This window comes from Neofelis nebulosa, chromosome 3 (assembly GCF_028018385.1).
Source record: "Neofelis nebulosa isolate mNeoNeb1 chromosome 3, mNeoNeb1.pri, whole genome shotgun sequence".
Classification (NCBI taxonomy): domain Eukaryota; kingdom Metazoa; phylum Chordata; class Mammalia; order Carnivora; family Felidae; genus Neofelis; species Neofelis nebulosa.
Window position 1 is genome coordinate 185,524,780 of NC_080784.1, and position 21,270 is coordinate 185,546,049.

At 38.4% G+C, this 21,270-nt stretch overlaps 1 protein-coding gene across 3 annotated transcripts in view; it reads right to left on the reverse strand.

Annotated features, from left to right (window-relative positions):
* STIM2 (stromal interaction molecule 2) overlaps window positions 1-21,270 on the reverse strand; it is a 152,020-nt gene that overhangs the window by 83,300 nt on the left and 47,450 nt on the right. For all 3 annotated transcript variants that reach the window (XM_058722899.1, XM_058722900.1, XM_058722901.1), the window contains exon 2: window positions 5,651-5,781. In XM_058722899.1, the coding sequence (XP_058578882.1) occupies window positions 5,651-5,781 (131 nt within the window). The remainder of the gene's footprint in view (window positions 1-5,650; window positions 5,782-21,270) is intronic.

Genomic DNA, 21,270 nt, shown 5'->3' on the forward strand with positions numbered 1-21,270 from the left:
CCCTGCAATATGGAGCCTGTTGAAGGAAGTTCTATGAGTTTATTGTTTTTCTACTTTATAATTCCATGGCTCGAGAATTCCCCATCAAATGTCTCTAGTTAGCAGAGCACAGAAACAAACTGGTAAGCAGCCTCTAAAATGGCCCCTCATGAGCCCAACATCCTCACCGTCATACCTTGTCTGACAGCCTCCCCTTGCGTACCAGCTGGACCTAACGACTCCCTTCTAACAAAGAGAATATAGCAAAAAAGTAAAAAGGGATTCCAATTCCAAGCTTAGCTTACAAAACGACGAACTTCCATGTTGTTGCCTTCTCCTGCGCACACGCACGCTCGCTCTCTCTCTCTCCGTCTCTCCCTCTCTCTCTCCCAAAGTGCCCTCCCACTGTCTCTGAGGGAAACCCATTGCCATGCTATGGGCAGCCCCATGGAGAGAGCCATGTGTCAGGAAACTGTTATCTCCAACCAACAACCAGTAAAGATCTGTGGGGGCCCAGAGCCCCGTGTACCAGGCCTTGAGACCGAAATCCCAGCTGGTGTCTGAACAGCGGCCTGGTGAAAGCCCCGCAAGCCAGAAGACCCAGCTAAGCCACACCTGATTTGGGACCCACAGAAACTGACATGGTCAACTTTCGCCGCGGTAAGCCACCAAGTTTGGGGGGAATTTGCTCCATAGCAAAAGATAATACATAAGTTACAACTTTAACTTAAAATTTTCAGTAAAAACTACATGCATTTATTCCTTTGGAAGCAGTACTCCACATAATTCCAAAACTCACTGATCCTATTTTAAAAGTATTTTCTAGGGTGCCTGGGTGGCTCAATTGGTTAAGGGTCTGACTTCGACTCAGGTCATGATCTCATGGTCTGTGAGTTCGAGCCCCACATTGGACTCTGTGCTGACAGCCCAGAGCCTGGAGCCTGGTGCAGATTCTGGTTCTCCCTCTCTCTGTCCCTCCCCTGCTCACGCTCTGTCTCCCTCTCTCTCTCAAAAATAACTAAACGTTAAAAAATAATAACAATAATAAATAAAAGGTATTTTCTACTAGGTTTTTCTAACCCTACTTTTGCCTGCTTTCATCGTGATTCTCCTTATTTCAGACACATATCTGTGCTGTTAGCTAAGTTTTCTAAGCAGTGTATACAAAAATGATGACAAAGGTGCGTTTCAGGCAGAACAGCTAAATGTAAGAAAAACCAAAATACCAGGTACAGTTTTTTTATATAAATTGGTTTTAAACTTGATTATATACACCAAACAGCTGATAAGAACAAAAACTCTAAAACTACTTATTCTAAATGACCTCACTAAAAGGGAAGCATGGATAAAAAGGAAGAAAAATTAGGTGAGGGGAAAGGATTTTTAAAATTTTTTTAAAAAGAGGAAAAGTAGGGGCGCCTGGGTGGCGCAGTCGGTTAAGCGTCCGACTTCAGCCAGGTCACGATCTCGCGGTCCGTGAGTTCGAGCCCCGCGTCGGGCTCTGGGCTGATGGCTCGGAGCCTGGAGCCTGTTTCCGATTCTGTGTCTCCCTCTCTCTCTGCCCCTCCCCCGTTCATGCTCTGTCTCTCTCTGTCCCAAAAATAAAAAAATTAAAAAATTAAAAAAAAAAAAAGAGGAAAAGTAAAAACAGACAACAAAGTTCAGACACCCTAGAAACTATAATAAGGTTTTCAGTCACAAAGCAGGCAATAACAACATGAATTCTCACTGCCTCCTACACTGTGCTCAGGGCAATGAAACCATCCATTTCTCTTATTCAAAGTATTTGTTAAGAAAGTACCTACACTTTCCAACATATCTTCAATACTGGCAGAACAGACAACCCTGAAGGTAATCAAAAACTCAATCCAAACAGGTCACACACAGATTGAGCATGCACTGACAGCTAATCTTTTTGATCTGAGGCCGGAGCAAAAGCTTTACATCCTGTTCCTAATCTAAAACACTCATGTCCTCTAATTTCAGTTTGAGAATAGTACTGGAAAACTGCCAGATACCTACTCTCTTAGTTGTCCAAGTACTGAATACTGCATACACTTTAAGTAAATGTTACCTTCTTAATGAGGCCTGCCATGACCACCCTATTTAAAATCACAGCTATCTATCATCTACCTGTCCTCAGCCCTCTTTTCTCAGCTTATTTTGTTTTTTGTTTAGTCTGCCTTTTCGCCCCAACAGAATGTTCACTGAAGGGCTTGAAGATTTATGTGGGATTCTGTTTTGTCCCGGATACACTCTAAGCTCTATTTGAGTATCTGGCATAACCAGACCCTCAAATATTAGCTCAATATTAAATGCATGAATAAATTAGAAAAGTAAATGCTTTCTCATATAACCGAAAACAAAAAAAAAACAAAAAGCAGAGGCACTAACTACAGAGAAAAAAAATTAAGTTTTCAACTCGCATTTTCAAATGCTAAGTATTTTTCTAAATTAAAAAAAATAACATTTCAAACAAAAAAAAATCACAAGAAATTAGGTATTTTAATTTTCTTAATTAAGATTTCCCATTGGGCACCTTGAGTGGCTCAGTCAGTTAATGTCTGATTCTTGGTTTTGGCTTAGGTCAAGATCTCACACTTGTGAGTTCGAGACCCACACCGGGCTCCATGGTAACAGTGTGGAGCCTGCTTAGGGTTCCCTCTCTCCCTCTCTCTCTGCTCCCCTCACCCCCATTTACTCTCTCTGTCTCTCTCTCAAAAATAAATGAATAAACTTAAAGAAAAAAAGATTTTCTATTAAACTCATTAAGTTTTTGAATGATGACTGCTCGAAACCCATAACGGTATTACCATTTACTTCTTTAAAAAACAGACACTTACGAGAAATACAAATCAGGATGTAGCTATTCTGAACACTAGGCACCAAACAGTCCAGGGGCCACAGAATTAACAACTCATTCCTTAAAGTCTACAACATGCCAGTCTCTAGATCAGAGCTGTGCAATACAAATTAATTTGATCTAAGTAAGTGGTGTTAACTTTTCCAGAAGTCACATTAAAAGAGTAAAAAGAAACACATGAAATTAGTTTTATATCTTACGTAATCCACTATGTCCGTAATATTATCATTCCCAACAGGTAATCGGTATTTTAAAGTTCAAATATTTTACATTATTTTTCTCATATTCAAAATCTGAAGTGCATTTTACACTTTTAACACAGGTCAATTTTAGGTGCTCGACAGCCCAAAGTAGCTAGTAACTACACACTGGGCAGTGGATTCCTAGATTCTGTACAGTACTGATGAAACATAAAGGCATACTTTATTTGCTTTTAAATATTAATATTAGAAGAAATGCAGAGCCAAGGATAGCATCTTCTGTTTCTAAACATCAAAGCACCTGTCATACCCACAGAATTCTTAAGTTCTTTTAACATAAATTTTAAATTTTAACAAAAGGTTTTTAGTTCTAACTTTTATTACAAAATGTTTGGAACTCCACTGAAACTGGAATGACTCAAGACGAGTCTCCCTGAGGTACAAGTTATATAGCCACACATGCTTACTTTGTTTCGCATGGCGATAATAACACTTCACACATTTGAGCATTTAATATCTGATGATGAGGTTAAAAAGATTAAAATAACTTGTAATTCGAGGAACTATTATGCAATCAGATACATTTAAATAGGCTGTCAAATACCTGCATAAGCTTACTTAATACCTCTCTGTCTATATATTATACACAACTTTAACAGATCTCCCTCTGATGGCACTTTTAATGACTTAAAAAAATGTGCATTTTTGCTATTCTTTTCAGACTTAAATGTTTCTGTAATTGTGATGTAGTAAGAAATATATTTGGCCTTTGTCCTTGGTTCCTGGCACAGGAATTTCCTGAACGATAGGAGAGTATTTTGCCCCTTTTGATCACACCTGAGTTCATGCTAAAAGATGACTTAGAATGGGGCCTCTAGATCATCTCAGGACGGGGCAGGTCAGCACAAAGACCAGGTGATTAGAGGGCTGGAACTTTCAGTCCCACCCACCTGACCACTGAGGAAACTGAGCTCTGTAGAAACAGAGAACTCTTTTCCATGCCTTTCTCTTAGCTTCTGATGTCGTCAGCAATCCTTGTCATTCCCTGACTTGCAGCGCTGTAACTCCCACCTCTGCCTCCATTGTCACAGGGTCATCTTCTCCCCATTGCAAGTGTCTCCCCATTGCATGGTGCTTCTCCTCTCTTACACGGATACCAGTCATACTGGATTAGGGGCCCACACAAGTCCAGTATATCCTTAGCCTAACTAAGTACATCTGAAATGACTCTACTTACAAATAAGGTCACATTCTGAGGAGTGAGAAGTTAGGAATTCAAAATATGTCCTTTTTTGGGGAGTGCGGGGGTCACATTTCAACCCATAATTTGGGCCTTTACAGCAAAAAGTCTGACAACCCTGACTTAGAATAATTAGAACTGGGGAGAAGTAGGTACAGAGAGGTGCCACTGAACAGTGAGGGATTTCAAAGAGGAGAGCTGAGATTTTGTTTCAGACAAACGAACTTGAAAGCAGAAGTAACAACACTCAAAAGATGTCAGACAGAAAGCAATATATGCCGGTCAGGAAGGTGGCCTGGCTTAGAGATGGGGGGGTCCAGTAGAGCCTAAAAAAGGATGTACATCTGCAGGACAAATGTTTTATACGGCAGATCAAGAATTAATCTGAAGAGAATGTTACTATTAGATAACAATGTGATTAGAGAATGTCACTGTTACGTAACATTAGACGATAATGTAATTTAGTATCCTATGAACCAAAAAAGAAGCAACTCAACCATGACAAACATAACAAAGGAAGAGGCCTGAAAATGACCAGGGGATTTGGCCAGAATAAGACTACAGCCAAGTAAAGAAAACAACTTCCATGGAGAAAGTAAGAGGGACACTGGAGGTACGCTCGGGGGGAAGATGAGAATGCTGAAGAAATGAAACATGATTTACACACACAGCAGGTACAGCAGACCATTACACTGGTGACCCCCAATAAACCACAACTCCCGGCATTCATGCCCTTGTATAATCCTCTCCTACACAGACTATGAGCTTAGCCAAATAACTTGCTTTAAGCCAATTTGATATTAACAGGCACTGGCAAGCAGGGGGCATGATAAGCACTTTCACATGGGAACTTGGCTGTCTCCGATCACTGCCCCCTGGAAGCCGGCTGCCATGCTGGAAGGAAGCCTGAGCTAGATTCCGAACGATGAGAGACCACATGGAGACAGACTGTGAAGGCTAAGAGGTCATCATTCCAGCCCCGGCAGAGTCCCCAACTGAACACAACCACCAGTGACCTCAACCCATACCTAAGGGAACAGCAAAAATACCCAGCTGAGCACAATCAACACAGAGAATCAGGAAAAATGATAAACCGTTGTCGACTGAAGCCACTAAGTTTCGTGGTGGTTTGTAAAGCAGCAACAGATAACGGATACCGTCAAAACAGATTTATGCTTGAGAAATGCAAGAACGTGAGGATTCTTATTAAACTGGGAAGACTTCTATATGCTTGGGGAGAAAAGAACAAAGGAAAACCATATAAATTAAAATGCAAAGAGAAAAACTGAAGATGTTAAAGATGGAGCCGAGTCACCCGAGGAACAATGGGAAAATTTAAGAGAACACCAAGGAAAGTTTTCCACCTACTTCATCACTTTCATCTACTTCAATTCCACCATCTTTGTCATCATCCATTTGTTTATGGATTGTCTGAAGAGCTTCCAGGCTGAATCGATCATCTTCTGTGAAACACGGCGGACTCAGTGACAGGCAGGGATCTGCAACAGAACGAAGGGCAGTTATGGCTTGCCATGCCAAAACACAGACCACAGGCATACAAGTGACAAGAAGAAAAACATTAAATATCAGACTAAGTCAAATAACCATTTTCTTCTTATCCAACCTACTATATTTACTAATTATTTCCCCCCAAAAACAGAGCTCCTTTCTTTTTTTTTTTTTTTTTCGTTTTTTTTTTTTTTTTTTTTTTTTTTTTTTTATTTATTTTTGGGACAGAGAGAGACAGAGCATGAACGGGGGAGGGGCAGAGAGAGAGGGAGACACAGAATCGGAAACAGGCTCCAGGCTCCGAGCCATCAGCCCAGAGCCTGACGCGGGGCTCGAACTCACGGACCGCGAGATCGTGACCTGGCTGAAGTCGGACGCTCAACCGACTGCGCCACCCAGGCGCCCCCAGAGCTCCTTTCTTAAAAAAAAAAAAAAAAAAAAAGAAGAAGAACCTAAAAAGCACAGAATACAAGGTGCTATTTTCGAATAATCCACTTCAATTAAAATGTGAATCCTAGGAAAATATCAGAGAATACAAGAAAAGGATATATATGATAGGCACACAATACTTAGAAACTTTTTTTTTCACTCTTCTATTTAAGAATCAAAGAGTTCATGGCTCAGGTCATGATCTCGCAGTTTGTGGGTTCCAGCCCCAGTCCGGGCTCTGTGCTGACAGCTCAGAGCCTGGAACCTGCTTCAGAGTCAGTGTCTCCCTTCTCTCAGCCCCTCCCCCACGCATGCTCTGTCTCTCAAAGATAAATAAGACGTTAAAATTTTTTTTTCAAATAAATAAACATTAAAAACAATTTTTTTAAGTAAAGTAGTTACTAGCATAATAGAAGGGTTAGCCACAGTTTGGTTTTCTCAACAACAGCTAAAAATCTAGTTTATCATTCTGGCCCTGTTACAAATTAACAGTCTGATTTTGGACAAATCACTTGTCCTTGTGTCTTAGTTACCACACCTCTAAAACAAAGTTGTCTCCGTGCTTACTAAATCCACCGTAGCTATACTGGCCTAAGAAATGATCTAATTCTGTACTTAGGAAAAAACACTGCACAAAGCCAGTACTGGAAATCAATTAATAAATTTTTTTGGTAAAAGAATAATGCAAATCTGTATTACCTACATGTTCCAGTTATAACTCATTTTGGTGAGTTAACATTTTTAATAGTTTTAATTCAAAAGCTAATTTTAATTTAGTCTTGGAAGAGAAAGAAACAGAAAAGGAAACTGTAAAAAGGGAAAATGCAATGATAAACGTTGTGACATATGTGTGTATACATATTTAAAACTCTGATCAAGATTTGCTAAAATCTAAAAACTTACAGGAACAATGGTCAGTTATGACCCCTAAGTCATGAAACAACCAGAGCCCTAATATGCCTACAAATTCAAACTCATTTGTACTTATTTTGACTGGCTATGAAGCAAAAGCTCCCAGATACCATAACATAGAGAATAAAGAAGATCTGAATACAATGTGTTATTGCGTCCATAATAAACATACGAAGTTACTGCAAATAGCATACAAGGGTTGGCATCACTTACTGACTAAACAGGCTTTGTTGTCAACCCTGTCAAACTCTAAAAGGAGTGAATAATGAGGGCTCTAAAAACCATATAAAGCTTTAAAAGAAAATTAGGAGAAACATATGATCTGAAAAAATTTCATATAAAAATAAAATTGATTTTTTTTTTTTTTACTTATCTAATAAACCTTATCTTTCAAGGTCTGTTGCAGGATGTAACTTCTCCAGGAAGTCTTTCATAAATATCTATACTATCTTCCAGCAATTACTTCCTTCTCTGAACACCATTCCAACCATTCAACAAAGATCTCTTAAGCATCTACCATATGTCGGGCATTGGAAATACCACAGTGAAAAGAGAGATAAAAATTCCTCACGAGGGGGGCCTGGGTGGTGGGGGACCTGCTTAAGATTTCTCACTCCCCCTCCCTCTGCCCCTCCCCAGTGCACACTCACACTGTCTCGCTTTCTCTGTTAAAAAAAAAAAAAAAAAAAAAAATTTCCTCATGGAACTACAGCACAGTGGAGGAGATGAGCATAACAAGATAAAGAAGTAAAAGGTAGAGCATGCTAGCAGCTAGCAGTGGGTAAGTCCTGAGGAGAAAAATAAAGAGCAGATATGAAATGCCAAGGGACTTGAAATCTGATTATATTTTATTCTCATATCATTCAACCTAAGTCCTCGTTAATGTTGTACTTTATTAATCTCTAACTGCTTACACGAATCCTTTTGTCTATACAATTGAGCTTATGACCAAGGCAGGAAAACGTCTTCTGTTTCTCACATTCATAATACCCAGGGCTTAGTTTAGCAATTTTGTGTCTCTGATAAATTGTTACTTCATACGCTAACTAAATCACAAACTTCTAGGCTTTTATGCTGTGCAAACCAGTGACAGGCATGAGGAAACAGTCTAGTGATAAAGGAGGCATGTGGACCACAACAATATTTTAAGTTAGGGACCACTGAAAACACTACGTGTAGAGTGCTATGAGAGCCATGGAGGAAGAGCACCAATGCAGACCGGGAGAGAAAAGTCAGATGTTTTCTAGAGGTAACCTTGGGGGTTTTATATGACCTATAACTGATGACCTTGGGAAGGAGACAAAAGCATGCGTGGAAAAAGAAACATCATACGTTCAGTGTCATGAGAAAAATGTTGAACGTTCAGAGAAATGCCACTGGTTAATATGTCTGGAGTACAGAGAATATATGGAAAGAAGAAAAGAGATCAGTAAGAAATTAGAAGGAAGGGGCCAGATCTCTAAGACTAAGGGTGGTTTTCCCCACACTAAGGAATTTCGATTTTCATCCTGAAAATTATGAGAAGCCCATACAGGATTTTCAAGGAGAAGCCGAACACAATCAGATACATTATAGAAAGATCGTTCTGGTGATAGTGGAAAACAGACTGGAGGCAAGACTGGGAGGCACAGCGGTCAGGAAGTGCTACTGTAATCCTAGCAGCACGCAGCACCTCAGGCCTCCAAAGAATGGAGGAGGTAAATGACGAAGACTGCTCTAGGATTTGGCGTTTTGCCAAGTTAGAACTGCAGAAGGAAAGGAAAGACAGGAGTTGAGGATAAGGCAAGGGTGATCCATTTCCCCACATAAAATTGTATTTCCTTTTGGTACGGTGACTTAAGGACTAGAAATCTGACTTAGAACAGTTGTGAATTCTGAGCCCCATTACCTGTTCTAAAGTCCTTTCCATTTCTTTCTCAACTGTATCCCTTCTAGGTCAATTCAGCACAAGTGATCATTTTAACCCAAATTGGCTGACCTAAATTTCTTTTTCAAATATACAAACTGTTACAAAAGATCTGTGCATGTAATAAATCAGGGAGAATGGTTTCAAAGACAAATGCTGAAATGCCAAAATGGCTCTCCTTTGCCTCACTGACCTCACCTTAGCTACCCCACATGCACCAGCACATTCCCGTATTCCACAGCCAGAAATGTGTTTCTCAGATACCTAAACAGAATTCAGTTGTTCACTGAGACATGATATGGAGTGCCTGTAAGATGCCAGCCTAGTGCTTGGTGCCGGACACCCGTGTGACAACTAGGACAGATTTCCTCTGCTCCGTGCCCCCACTTGTATTAAATGCAATATGGTGTCATAAACCTTTCTAGCACTATACAGTGAGCAGTCCTTTCTTTTCTCTGGATCAAGGACAGCAATTTCTGCTGAAGAAAAAGAAATCAGCCGAAAGAAAATAAAACTTAACCGAAGGCAGCAACCAACACCACTGTTAAAATTTCAACTTGTTTTCCTCTACTCAAAGCCAAACAAATCCTCAGTATGATTTCTGCAGAAACAAAGTCTAATGAAGTAAAATGATTTCACCTAAGAAACATCTACTACATTCCAGAAACCAATACTGCTTTATATACATAATCTCTACAACCCTGTGGGGGACACATATTATCTCCATTTTCAGATGAGGAAATGGCTCTCATGAGTATCTTGCTCAAGATCACATCCCTAGAAGTGGCAGAGCTAGGATTCAGATGAAGTCTTCAAGACTCCAATCCATGTTCCAGCATCAGTATAATGAATGTAAATGGGTCACAGTGTCACCAACATCAGAGAATAAAGTATTGCTATCACAAATATTACCAGGGCCCAAGGAGCTAAGAACACCAAGAAGCATAAATGTGTCCCACAGAAGGGACACTACTGCACGATGTTGATAATCTAGAATACATACCTATGCTTCCTACATTACCTTTCCTTTTAATAATGTCTTCAAGCCACACTCCCCTTGAACAAACCTTGATAGTAAGTTTATTATTACCACAGTGACTGATACGTTTATTGAACGATTTACTTATACATAAGTATTACAAGGCAAATAAATGAATTTCTGAATACTATTTCTCTAGAAAATGTATAGATGTCAGACACTAGGTTAGAAGCCCGGTATACAAAACGTAGAGCAAGTGAATAAAGTTCAAAATGTCAAGTACAATGGCAGACATGTAGTAAATATATAATGGTGGCAAAACTAAAGGAGTAGTTCCGTCTACATGAATAGCAAGAAAAAACTCAAGGAGAAGTGATATTTACATTTATTCTTAAAAGACGAGCAAATGTTCTCTAGGAAGACACGTATAGGCAAGAACATAATGTGCTAATAGCTATTATACTAACAACATAATGACAACAATAACTACTAATTACAGAATGCCTATCATATACAACTATATGTAAATTGCCTATTATACATTTCACTTTGCCTAGAAAGTAAGCACTACTGTTCTCATTTTTTTTTTTTTTGAGAGAGAGAGAGAGAGAGAGAGAGAGAGAGAGAGAGAGAAAACAAACAAGCAGGGGAAGGGCAGAGCGAGACAGACAGACAGAATCTCAAGCAGGCTCCCTGCAGTCAGCACAGAGCCCCATGCAGGGCTCAATCCCACAAACCATGAGATACTGACCTGAGCAGAGATCAAGAATCAGAGGCTTAACTGCTTAACTGACTGAGAAACCCAGGCACCCCTATTGTTCCCATTTAATTGGAAAACTATGAGAAAAGACTGACAATATCAGTGAGGGACAGATTATGAAGGGATTATTCTAAAGTGAAAAGAAAATAATATTAATACATTACTCACTGAAAGCTCCCACTTAGTTCCTTGGCCTGCAGGGTTTTCTTCCAAATCCACGCAGGCTCAGGTAACTGCCTTCATTCCAACTCAACTGTTTCTCCTCAAAGGCCATCTAATTTCCCTCTCCAAAACAGCCTTGGCCTTTAGGCTCTCTGCTTGCCCTATTATTCTTCATAGCACTTTACTGCAGGGCACTACAGTATCTATTTATGTATTTGCTTACTGCCCAACTCCCCCACTGTAATGTCAACATGAGATTACAGGCTTTCGTTGTGTCACTGCTCTTTCCAGAGTGCCTAGAACAGTGCCTGCTCACAGCAAGTGCTCAAAAAATATCTGTGTACCGAATCACTAGCCTAATTGGGTTTTCAATATAAATGTTTGGAAGAGAACAACTTTTCTAGAAATTACACGGCAGATAAGAATACTATGATGTAGAAAATGACGACAAAACTCCTTACCTCTTTATAACAATGTTAAATCTACCTAAGTTAGTAGAAATTTATTAACCTTACTCTTCCAGTTAAAACCATTCAATGGTTCCCTAGAACCTAAAGTATAAAGTTTATTTGTTCATTGTCAAATATTACTGTTTAAATATTTATTTAACAAAATACAGAACAAATTATGCAAAAAAAAATTGAGGGGAACTTTAAAATATTACAGATGGTCTTCTCTAAGGCTTTTATACTCTTGGCAGTTAAGATAAAACTGCATGGAGTAAAAGACTAAGCCAGTTTTACTTTCTATATATTATTACTAATATATATATATATAAAATATGTAGATTACTATATATTACTACACCTAATAAATACTGATGTCTGACTTTTACATGCAAGCAATCACATTTTTAGTGGCATTAGGAAAGAAAAATTAGATCTTATTTATTTAATGTCCATTCATTTTTGAGAGAGAGACAGAGTGCAAGCAGGGGAGGGGCAGAGAGAGGGAGACACAGAATCTGAAACAGGCTCCAGGCTCTGAGCTGTCAGCACAGAGCCCAACGTGGGGCTTGAACTCACGAACCGTGAGATCATGACCTGAGCTGATGTCGGATGCTTAACCGACTGAGCCACCCAGGAGGCTCAGAGAAAGTGGATTTTAATACGTGGGGTCAGAAAAAAGAAAAGGAAAAAAAAAAAAAAAACTCAAACAGAAAATAAGATGGGCTCTGGAACTCACAAGGAGTAGTCTGGCTAACAGACTGGTTCTCAACCGAGAGTGCCACTCAGTGCCCTGTCCTCCCCCCTCCCGCTCACCTCTCTCCACTCTGCTGCTACAGTCATCCATTGGAGGGGTGGAGGCTAAGGATGTTAAACAACGAGAATGCACAGGCCAGTCCCACACACCACAGAACAGCAGAGTCCCCAGCTATGCCAACAGTCTCGCCAGAGAGGAAGAAAACACTGGCAACAGCAGGATATGAATCTGGAACAATAACCTGGAGCTATCAGTCAGTGAAGGACAATGAATCTCTCTGAAAGAGGCATCTAAAGAAGTCACTGATGATTTTTAAGTAGGACTGTGACACAAGAACTGTAACAGAGAAATTACAATTTATATTTTGTGTAACACTTTCAAGTTCAAAATATGCTTTCCCATACAGTCAGTTTTATTTCAATCTAGAGAAGAAACTATCGCTTTAGTTTACGTGCTTTTACCAACTCGTGTCTGTTCTAATAGTCCAGGCAGGAAGTAACAAAATACAAGCCACAATCATGGCAGTGAAGACAGAAAGAAAAGGTTATACTGAAGTGACAACTGAATGTACTCAAGAAAGAAGACAAATATGATTGACATTTCAGGCCTAAAAGTCTAGGTTAAAAAAAAAAAGGCTGAGCCAGACCAAACAACATAGAGTTACAAAATGTGTTAAATGGGTTTCCATTCACCCTTCAATATTTAAGAGGAATAAATATTCACTCCACATTCTATATTCCACCATCCCATTCAACTGATATATACAGGGAATACAGTTCAGAAACCTAAGAAAACAAGAGCTTAAGAAATAACTGAAGCTGGGACACCTGGGTGGCTCAGTCGGTTAAGCGGCTGACTTCAGTCATGATCTTGCTGTTCCCAAGGTCACACCCCGTGTCCGGCTCTGTGCTGACAGATCAGAGCCTAGAGCCTGTTTCAGATTCTGTGTCTCCCTCTCTCTCTCTGCCCCTCTCCCACTCATGCTCTGTCTCACTCTCTCAAAAATAAACAAACATTTTAAAAATCAAAAATAATAATAATAATAATAATAATAATAATAATAACTGAAGCTGGGACACCTGGGTGACTCAGTCGGTTGAATATGCAACTCTTGATTTCAGCTCAGGTCATGATCTCAGGGTTCATGAGTTCAAGCTCCAAGTCAGGTCAGAGCCTGCTTCTTTTCCTCTCTTCCTCTCTCTGCCTCTTTTCCTCTCTCCCTCTCTCTGCCCCTTCCCCGCTTGTGGATGCTTGTACGCACGAGCTCTCTCGCTCTCTCTCTCTCTCCTTCTCTCAAAAAAATAAATAAATAAAACAAGAAAAAAATTTTAAAAAAGAAAGAACTAAAACTGAGAAAGTAAATCCAGTCTTTAGAGCTAGTTTCCCGCCCATAATACCCTTAACGTCAGCCAATTTCACACAGAAAAACCAAGAAGGGGAGCCGGCCGGCTCTTACTCACTAACCAATGACTGTAGCCCTTTAACAATGTGCAACATCATATACCGCCAAGACTTGGCTTACCATACAGGCAACTATTTACGAGTCTCATGATTAGGCTTTTCTTAATTAACGCCACTGAGAGAAATTCTTTAAATAAATACTGACTGTATTTAGCACCTCCATTAATAGTTCAAGCATTTACCAAATCAAATATTACAATCCAAATATTTTGAGAATAAATGTTCTCTAAAGTCTTCAGAGATAATTCTTTGGTGTCATTTTTCAATAAACCAAAGACATGATTCAAACTCAAAAGTAAGTAATGTCTTCTCTGATATCCTGTTTAGGGCACAGTCGTCTTATGCCCCTTATATGCCCAGTGTCTAACATACTGTATGCTTACCTAGCATACAGTAAGATTAATGGATGTTTCTCAAAAAATCTAATAAAATAATAATAAAGGCCACTGTATACTTTTTTAGGGAGAAATGAGTTTCAACCCATTATCTATTATATTTTCTGGCAGAGAGTAGATATTTAAAATATGTTCATATTTATTAAGAACATATTACATGCCAGAACAACAAATGAGAAAGAAAAAGTTGCAACTGGTATACACAGTGCTATACCAAGATGCTCTAAAACTGCAGGTGGAAGGCTCTAGAATCTCTAATATTTACTCAGACAATTAAAGTTCATCAGTTAAAAGAAACAAACCCTACCAATAGAGGGCTGAGAAACCACTGCAGAGGTACCTAATTATGCCCTACGTGTCACACTGAACAGAAAATAAAGGGCCTTTCTTTACTTTAAATCCCTCCTGACTGACGACTGCCTCTTGGAGTTCTGAATCTCTTTAATCACTGACTTTGTATAGAAAGTACCTATTAATTAGTCCCTACTCTTATAAAAAGAAAGAAGTTTCCCTGGTTGTTAGCTAAAAGTTTCCCTTAAAAAAACTGTCCAGTTCAACTAAACCTTCCAAATGTTTTAAGTAGACCATCTGATAAAAACTCAGTTACTGAGATCCCTTCCTGCTTTCCAGGAACATTTTTCAATTTACCATCTTCTGATTATTTGACTTCCACTTATTCCCCCACCCATAAAATGCATCTTGTCCTTGCCACCTCAAACAGTTCCTACTAATCTTCTCAAAACAGCCTCTCTAAAGATAGGAGACAGGAGATAATGCCTCTGCCTTGAAACTATCTTAATATGAAACTCATTTACCACCACATCCCTCATCCAAAAAAAATCTACATTTATATTCATGGTAACCAATACCTTCCTTCAATGTATTTAAATAAATGAGAAAGAGTATTTATGCAGCTGTATTTATCTCTGTATTCACTGACAGTTGTATATTTCCATTGTGTTTTATATTTAAGTTCCTAGAAAGCAGTAATATATGTTTATAACATTGCTGCATCTGTCATATGTGGGAAAATAATGTTGACTAGGTGCAAAAAAAAATAAAAGTACACAGGTACACTGATCTATTTACCCCTGGTTTCCCAGGATACTATAAACACTAACATTTCAATTAGCAACGTTACGTGTACAGAATAGGGCAAAAACTATGCTTATATTTATTTGGAGTTGTTTTGGAGGGAAGAATGTGGTAACTCAAAGTGACAACCAGAACACTGTGAATGCACTTAATGACACTGAATCATGTACTTAAAATGGTTTAAATGGTAAATTTTACATTATGTATGTTTTACCACAATAAAGAAGAAAACAAGCTGCAACCAAACACAAGCTATAGAGAACACAGGTCATTAATGCCATCCTACCTGTATCAACACTCGGGAAATAAGAAGAGCACTGTTGTTACTGCCTGGTACTGACCTGAGAGCACGACACCATCTCACTTCTCCCACAGTGCAAGACCTTAACAACAATCTCGAAAAATAAAATTAGCATCCCAATTTTACAGAAAGGAAGGTTGAGGAGTCTGTAAAAGGAAAAGAAGAACCTTTAATTCATTCTCATCCTGCCACTTACTGTATAACCTCAGGAAAGTTATTTAACTTCTCTGCCTTAACTTCCTCATCTGTAGAATGGGAATAAGAGACAGCAACTTGGCAAAGCTGATGTTAGAATTAAATGAGACGTCTGCAGATAAAGCACCTAACACAGAGGGTGGCACATATTTGGAACTCAGTAGATACCTACTACTATGATCCAGAAAGATGAAGGAATTAGCTAATAAATGGCACAGGAGGAACGCAACACTAAGTCTCCTGCAACCTAAGTCTAGTCTTCCTATGATATTACTATTACCTTAACAGATACCAAAAACAGCATTTTTCTAAATTAGGCTTAACTCTAAATATCTTTTGGTTGATTCCAAAACCAAATATACCCTAAAACACAAGGAGAGAAAATAAAGAGGGAATAGAGCATTTGGGGGGTAACTTACACGCCAGGTGCTTTACCTGGTTATCTAATTCAACTTCTCTCAACAGCCCTGCTATACTGGGATGAACCTCGCTTCTTCTTTTCATGATGAATAAACCAAATTCTCATTTGCATGATGAATAAACCAAATTCTCATTTGCAAAGCAATATGCCCAAGATCAAAGAATTGGTTAACTATTTTGTTGAAATTCAAAAGAACTTTATTTTTCCTCATCTCCCACAATCCGTTAAAAAAAAAAAAATGACTTCCTATTTTTAAAAATACCCAAAAAGAATATTCTGAAAGCAAATTACAAAACAGGAATTCTAAAAGCAGATTCATTAAGAGCATTACTTACTACAAGTATATAATCTCCAAAGATTATTATATTGAAAATGGAAAACACTCATTTAAGTATAAGTTTTTGCTATGTACTTATAGGATTAATTTGTTCAAACAATTATTTTAGAAAGCTCTTACTGTTTCTAAGTGAAAACAAATGCACATTTCCAACTGGGAAGCAGAATCCAATGCCCTACCAATTTAGTTTCAGCAACAAAAATGGGTAAATCCCCATTCATGTACTGTTCCACAGTAATGGAAGAAAGATTTACAAAGTTATACTTCATTCAATGAAAGACTGAGAGGCATATGTGCACTTCTCATGGTAGTCGTAGGAGAGAAATGAGGCCACAGCCAGAGGCTTGATGTTCAGGATGTTTGTAAATCAAACATTTCTAAGTTGGGAACTGCCTATATACATACGGCATAGAAAGAAACAACCAGGAACCATTTATCTTATGGAGAAACAGACACTGGTTTTGTTTTGTTTGGGAAGGAGAAGTTTCATAAAACCATCCACACATTAAAGGTTTGCAAATTCAGATTCCAACACACAGGGCTCCTAAGTAATAATGTATAGTTACACAACTATACATTATAAATCCTTATTGGTAATTAAAACATCACAGCAGAAAATATTAGAAAGGTGTCTCTGAATTAAAATATATATATATCTTCCCAGAATTTTTTAAGCCTCTTTTTTCCCTGAGGTTTTCTTAATTTTTATTTGCTACTAAATATTGAGCATATACCAGATTCTGCTGTAATTTCTTTTAGCACATTAGTTCTAATTTTTACATTAATAATGAAACATAGGGGCGCCTGGGTGGCTCAGTTGGTTGAGCAACTGACTTCGGCTCAGGTCACGATCTCACAGTTTGTGAGTTCGAGCCCCACGTCAGGCTCTGTGCTGACAGCTCAGAGCCTGGAGCCTGCTTCAGATTCTGGGTCTCCCCCTCTCTCTGCCCCTCCCCTGCTCATGCTCTGTGTCTCTCTGTCTCTCAATAATAAACGTTAAAAAAAATTTTTTTTAAATAATGAAACATAATTATTACTATCTATATTTTTACAGTAAGCAAACGGAGATTGAGACAGGTCACCAAAAGACAGTCTGCATTTTAAATTTATATTCATCTGGTTCAGCTGATTCAGTTTTTCTGCATCACATATGCATTTAGAGTTGGGGGTAATATTCATGAGAACCCTTGGTTCTATATGGATGAACTACGGCGATTAAGCGTGTCAGTGCAAAGAATCCCTAAAACAGTTGAGTACATGATAACATTTTAAGTATGAACTAGCAAAGAAAGCAAAACTGGTATCTAAAAAGCCCTGGAGAGATATATCGACATCTGTATCATCTAATCTACACCTGTATCTAACTCAGGAATAATTCAGTCAAAAAGGCCAACATCGCCTGGGTGGCGCAGTCGGTTAAGCGTCCGACTTCAGCCAGGTCACGATCTCGCGGTCCGTGAGTTTGAGCCCCGCGTCAGGCTCTGGGCTGACGGCTCGGAGCCTGGAGCCTGTTTCCGATTCTGTGTCTCCCTCTCTCTCTGCCCCTCCCCCGTTCATGCTCTGTCTCTCACTGTCCCAAAAATAAATAAAAATGTTGAAAAAAATAAAATAAAAAAATAAAAAAAATAAAAAAAATAAAAAGGCCAACATCAAGGGATGTCAATTTTATCCGAAAAAAATGTTTTTATTTGTGTTTGTCAAGGTCTGTTTCCTTTGTTCCTTCATGTCAGATGTCCATACTCCATACCTTTCATTTCATTCACTGCTTATGTATACCCTAAGAATTTCACTGATCATTTTCTAATGCTAAGATATTCATGGACAAAACAGCCTCTTAAAGACATCCAAAGCTAAAAAAAAAAAAAAAAAAAAAAAAAAGACATCCAAAAGCAGCAGTGAGAAACTAGAGATATAAGCATTTGTTAGGAGCCTATAAAGGGCCTCCTGCAAAAAGCAGAATCAGGCAAAAGCATCTGTTTATTAGTTTATGAGAGAACCGACGCCTAATTCTAAAGATCATCAATTAATTTCAGTCTCCAATAGAGTCTTTTCTATCTACCCTTTTCACGTGATTTTTTGTACCATATAATTCCAGCATCTGTTTTTGCTTTGAAATATGTTAAGTAGAAGGGAGTGAGTTCAGAGTTACAGAGACGTTACTGAAGATCCCTCATATGTGGGCAACACTGTTCATAACCAGTATGGCAGACATAAACAGTTCCCAGGGAACCTCTTTTCTCTGTGTTTACTTTGGCTCTTCAGTAGTAATGATGTGCTGTCACCAACAAATCAACTTTTAGGTGTTCTCTCTAAACACAGATTTTATTGAAGATAATACTGAAAGTAATTAAATTATTTAATCAATATATCAAAATATATGCACACAAATATTGACCTTCCTATTCAGAGAATTGTCCCTTAGTAAAGTATATACACTTTCTCCAACAACTCTGCCACTGTCCAAAACTCAGGCCGCACATGACTCAACTAAAAGAATTACCCCCAAAAATGTTTTCTGCATATTCTTAAAAATAGTATAATTTCTGAGGTACCTGGGTGGCTCAGTTGGTTAAGCATCAGACTTCGGCTCAGGCCATGATCTTGTGGTCTGTGGGTTTGCGACCCGTGTCGGGCTCTGTGCTGACAGTTCAGAGCCCGGAGCCTGCTTCAGATTCTGTGTCTCTTTCTCTCCCTTTGCCCCTCCCTAGCTCGTTCACACATTCTCTCTCTCTCTCAAAAATAATAAGTAAATGTTTAAAAAATAGTATAATTTCTTCCACTTAGGGTAGATTTACATTTTGGAAACTGCTCAGGCTATCAACTTGAAAAATATCATTTCTGCTCCAAACAAGATATCTGGTGCCAGTAAAGATTTTCTCATGCAGTCCACAAACTGTAAAATAAATTTCAATTCATTAACCCTGAAACTGACTTTTATATTTTTTAGAATATTAATACCTTAAGTTATTTTAAATAAGTGACCTAAAAATTAACAGCATGATAATGTAAGTTCCCAGAAGAAGAGTATTAAAGATGTAAAACTGGCCTAAATAAATATAGTCAACATAGCCAGATACTTAGCAATTCAATACAAAGATAATATAAATTTTCATCTAAGACATAGTAATTCCTTTTATTTCATAAATTTTCCAAACTTTCATTTCTCAATTTGAACTAAAACCAATATAAATAGTTGATTTAATTATGTGTCTTGTTCATATTCCCATCACCTAGAACACCACGTGGAACATAGCAAGCACTCAAAGGCTTACTGAATGAATCAATATGGAAATTGAATGAGTGGTCATGGATTAAGCTGATTTACATTTATATTTGCCTAGCTTAATTACACTAGAAAATTTTCTTTTTATACACAACAGTCAAATCAACAAAATACAGCCAAACCATTGAATGTGATAAAGTACCAAGCACTTCAGCTGACAACAATTCAGATCTTGAAACCGTTCAGGACCAAAAACTCTAAGGTCATTCCTTGATTACAACCCTCACACACATAACATCCAACCACAGAAAATCTGTTGGTTCTACCTTTAAAACATTATCCAGACTCTGCCCCATTCAAAGTCACCATCATCTCTTGCAGAGACTACTGTCCTTCACCCTTTAATGTCTTTTCTCTCCTTCTTTCATAGCTGAATCTATGATCACTTACTATAATCACTCTCCTGAAAACACACTCAAGTTCATGACTCATCTCTCCTTTCATGACACTTGGTTAACAAAGCCATAGCCCTGGTAAAAACCTAGTTCTCCACTTACTCTGTATCTACACCCGTACATCTAAACATGGTTGATCATAATGCCTTAAATCTATAACCACAGACCTCCACTGCACCCTTAACTCAGTTCACACTTCTATCCTATTTCACACCTTCTTGATCCTCACCCGTGATGTCTCTACTCCCTATTCTCATTCACAAAAGAAAATACTTCACCAAAAGAAAAAAAAATTACATGAAGCATTCAGAAGAGAACTTCCATGAACTCGCATCATGCAATGAACTACCTCCCAATGTCTACAACTCAAACTGAGTCTCCAGCCTGTAGTCACCGATGAATTATCCAAGTTTCTATATAATGCCAATCCCTACATTCATGAACAAAATTTCGTCCCATTTGGCCCTTCAAGAGCACTACACTACTTCAGAAATTCACACACTTAACATTTTGCTTTCAATGAATCACTGCCATCAGAATATAAACAAACATTGGTTTTCTTCTTCCTTTAAAAAAAAATAAAAGGGGGGGGGGGGACATTCTCAACTTCACTGCATTACTACCCCCATTTCTTTGCTTCCCTTTGTAGAAAATCTCCTTGAAAACGTTACTAACTTACTATCTCCAATTTCTCTCCTCCCTTTCTGTCTTAAGATACACTCCAATCAGGCTTCAGCTCTCACGATTCCAAAACTACCCTGGTCAAAATCACAAGTAATTTCTACCTTACTAAATCCAATGGTTAATTCACATGTCCCTGTTACTTGGCCTATCCGTAATCATCTGCACATTCTCTCCTTTATTCAGTTTCCAGGACAACCTAATATTCTTGTTCTCTTCCTCACTTGCTGCTGGTTCTCAGTTTCCTCTTCCATGGGGTATGAGGAAACTGTGGAGGATGGTGGTCATGCTCATACCTTGACTGCGGTGATGGTTTTATGCATGTATACATATGTTAACAATTACCAAATTGTACACTTTAAATAGGAACCATTTATTATATGCCAATTATACCTTTAAAAAATGTTTAAAAAATAAAACTGTCAGCCTTTACATACCATTCATAGTCTCCATGACAGCTCAGAGATCATGAAAATAAGACAATTATTTGTCTTTTTTTAATGTTTATTTACTTAGAGAGAGAGGGAGAGAGAAAGAGCACACACACGCACGTGCACACAAGCG